This window comes from Trypanosoma cruzi, genomic scaffold, assembly GCF_000209065.1.
Source record: "Trypanosoma cruzi strain CL Brener 1047053516301 genomic scaffold, whole genome shotgun sequence".
In the NCBI taxonomy this organism is placed as follows: Eukaryota; Euglenozoa; class Kinetoplastea; order Trypanosomatida; family Trypanosomatidae; genus Trypanosoma; species Trypanosoma cruzi.
The window spans coordinates 21,773-24,800 of NW_001849304.1; the positions used below are offsets into that span (position 1 = coordinate 21,773).

The window sequence follows — 3,028 nt, forward strand, 5'->3', positions numbered from 1 at the left end:
CCGACCCGTCGGTTTGCAGAGGCGCAAGAGAGGAAAACAAGTGCGACGGAAATTGACATTGCCTTATGGTTTATTACTTACCTCTCTGAGTTGGTGTTGTTTTCAATTCTGATGACCACCTGTGGAGGCATCGTTGTGCACTTTGCCTTATCCCCGTACTTTCTAACGTTTCCGGCATCGTTGTCGGCATTCGCTGGTGAACTGACACTTACACGACTTCTGGCTTATTGGTTAGTAGGGAGCTTCTGTTCCATGATTTTGCTGCATGTGGAGACAGCCATCATCGTCCCCCTCTTTGCTCCGGGCGTTGAGTTATATTTTGTTCGTAGTGTGGACCTTAACCTGGAGGATGATACAGCCTACTGGAAATTTGTCTTGGCCCAGGTCTTTGATACTGACCCGCTTGGTGTCTCTCTTGATTTTATCCGCTTTTGTTGCATTGAAATGACACTCTTGTACGTCTTTTTGGCGACTCCAATTTACGTCATGTTTGCCGCACATGATGTGATGATAAAGGATGGAGCAAATAGTACCCTCACGTCGCCGCTCGCCCCTGGATTTCCCGTGATCATGGTGACACCAGCAGTCGATGGAATTAGTGCGTGGTTAGAATCCTATCTTGTCCCGGAAAAGAGTCGGTTGTTGGAAAGTTATTATCAGTTCTTCTTTTCTCTCATAGAGTTGCTGGGAAGTTGTTTTGCGCGTTTCTCGCTGGGTGTGATACTGTGGTTCACGAGGAACCCTTACTGGTTGAAGTGTGTGGCAAACACATTAATTGTTTTTGGCACAGGGACGGCTATAGTCTGTGTGAGGTTATTCCCTATCAAACACATGCAGTTGAAGGTTCTCCGGCATGTTGTAATGTTTATCGGGCGTCATGTTGTTCACTTGGAGGATTATCTCTTCGACAAGGAGCGTCTCTCTCTTCTTGATAGCTGGTTGCGTGGCGATGGTCAGTCCGATATCCCTTTGCCGGAGGCGCGTCTGCCGTCGGTATTCAGGCGTCGGGAGTGGGCCTTGCCGCCGGGAACCGCGCACCCGAAGTATCTGAAGTTGCGTGTTGCTATTTTCTCGTTTTTGTTTTTTGTCACCTCTAGCGCGCTGTTTTGGATAATCCCCATGGCAGTGATGACGCCACTCCTAACGGTCTTGCCGTACTCGGTGCCGCTCTTATGTCTCTCTGCGAATATTATTTTCTTTGTATTTAACCCAAAGATGTATTTTACCGCGGCCGCCGAGTTCATGCTACTGTGCATCATCTTTGTTATTGGTGTTCTTCTGCAGCCGCTGTTTTTTTGTGCCTCGCTGAGGAATATCTCGAGGCTGCAGCTCATTCAGGAAACAATGGAGTACTACCACAAGCTGAGGCGTACTGTGGGAGTATACAACGGGGAGGCAATGGAAGCCGCGTAGTTTCTCTTTGTTACTGTGAAAGCTGTGTGTGTGTGTGTGTGGCGGTGGAGCTGCCGTACAGATGTCTGTGGGAGGGGGGCAGGAGCAGCAGCAGGAGGAGGAAATCGGGAAGGAATGCCATTAAAAGGAAAAAAAAAAAAGCAACTCCAAAAGAAGACGAGGGAAAAACTTTTGTGCGTTCGCGGGAGGTGCGACTCGCAGGCCCCCTCCATTTTGTTGTCGTTGTTTTTGACTGTCGTTCACTGCCTTTCCGTGCCGGATGCCCACCAGTCAAAACCGCTGCTTTGCGAGAAGAAACGCCGGTAACCTCCAAAACAAAAAAAAGTGAGAAAATAAAAAAGAAAAACGAGGAGAAAGCGGAGAATGGAAAAAAAAAAAAAATGAATATTGGAACGCATTCGCCCGTTTACTTTTTGCCCTGCCGACACTTACGAGAAGCGAAGAGGAGTCACGGGGAGGGCAAAAGAGGAGAATAAACAAAAAGAAAAAATTGAAAATTGGGCGGAGTGCGAATTTTTCTCCTTTTGCCTCGCTGCCCGTCATTCCATTCTGTTGATTTTATGAAAGTTTTTTTCTTGTTTTTTTTTTTCTTTTCTCCATTGCGGCGAGGGGGAAAGTTCAAAGATACCTTCAGTACCGGTCAAGTAGGAGGAACAAAAGAAATTGCGCGTCGCGGCTGTCTTAAATCTTGTCTTTGTTTGCGTGGAACGCAATGCGATCATCCTTCAACGCGGCGTTTGGTCGACTGCTGCGACCCGCGCTCTTCCACGCATTGTGGCCGGGCGGATGTCGGGCTTTTTGCATAACGAAGCCAACAAGGCCGCTGTTGTGTTTGTCTGGTGGAACCCCAGAGGTGCTGGAGGTGGAGCTGCTACTGCCAGATGACGTCGATGAAGGCCGCAACAATAAAAGCCGCACGAACGTGGACGGTGACGACGTGGACGACTTCCCTGAATTGGAGGAGTACGAGGCGAGCAAAGAAGCCGCCGCGGAGACGATCACGACAATTGACACCTTTGCTCGAGCAAAGGTGGCAAACTTTGCTAAGCGCATGCCGCACAGCGCCTGTGAGACGTCTTCTTCGGCGAGCCATCTGTTGGCAGAAGTGCGGGAGGTGCAGACAGCGGGCGACGAGGAGAAGCTGTTTCACGCGAGGGTTCGTGTTCCGCTTCCTCCCGAGTACGGCGAGCGCTGGGGGGAAGGATTGGCCTCCACAGAGAAGGAGGCGGAGCTGGTGGCGGCCATGCATGCGGAGCGTGTCATTGACGCCATGGGCTTCCCCATGTTTCAGCTCACATCGAAGCAGAAACGACATGCCGAGGCGGCTAGAAACGCGGGGCGATGGGCGCCAATGCCCGGCGATGATCCCCGACCTCCCAGTACTCCCTCCCCCCCACGACTACAGCTGTTGCGAGAGGGAGCGACGAAGGAGGTGGAACGGCGGCTGCAGATTGACAAGATGGAGTTCTCTAACGTTACGGCGGGTGCGTTTACGTCGATGAAGTTGACGTTGGCTTCCCCATTTCTTACTGGACTATGGAAGCGTTAACCGTATAAAACAGTTTTTCGCAGCATACAAATGCAATATTCAGCGATACTCTCGTGTGACGCCTCT

General features: G+C 50.6%; 1 protein-coding gene and 1 pseudogene across 1 annotated transcript, besides 2 other annotated features; both read left to right on the top strand.

The window, feature by feature from the left end:
- On the top strand, positions 1-1,413 carry Tc00.1047053509619.10 (Zn-finger protein, putative; the record flags this gene model as incomplete). The annotated part of the gene is made up of 1 exon (XM_797783.1): positions 1-1,413. A coding segment is annotated over one exon (1,413 nt), but the record flags the coding sequence as incomplete, so codon positions are not given.
- Positions 1-3,028: a sequence feature (heterozygous, non-Esmeraldo-like haplotype).
- Positions 1,725-1,794: a sequence feature (A-rich).
- Positions 2,126-3,028, top strand: Tc00.1047053509619.20 (annotated as a pseudogene).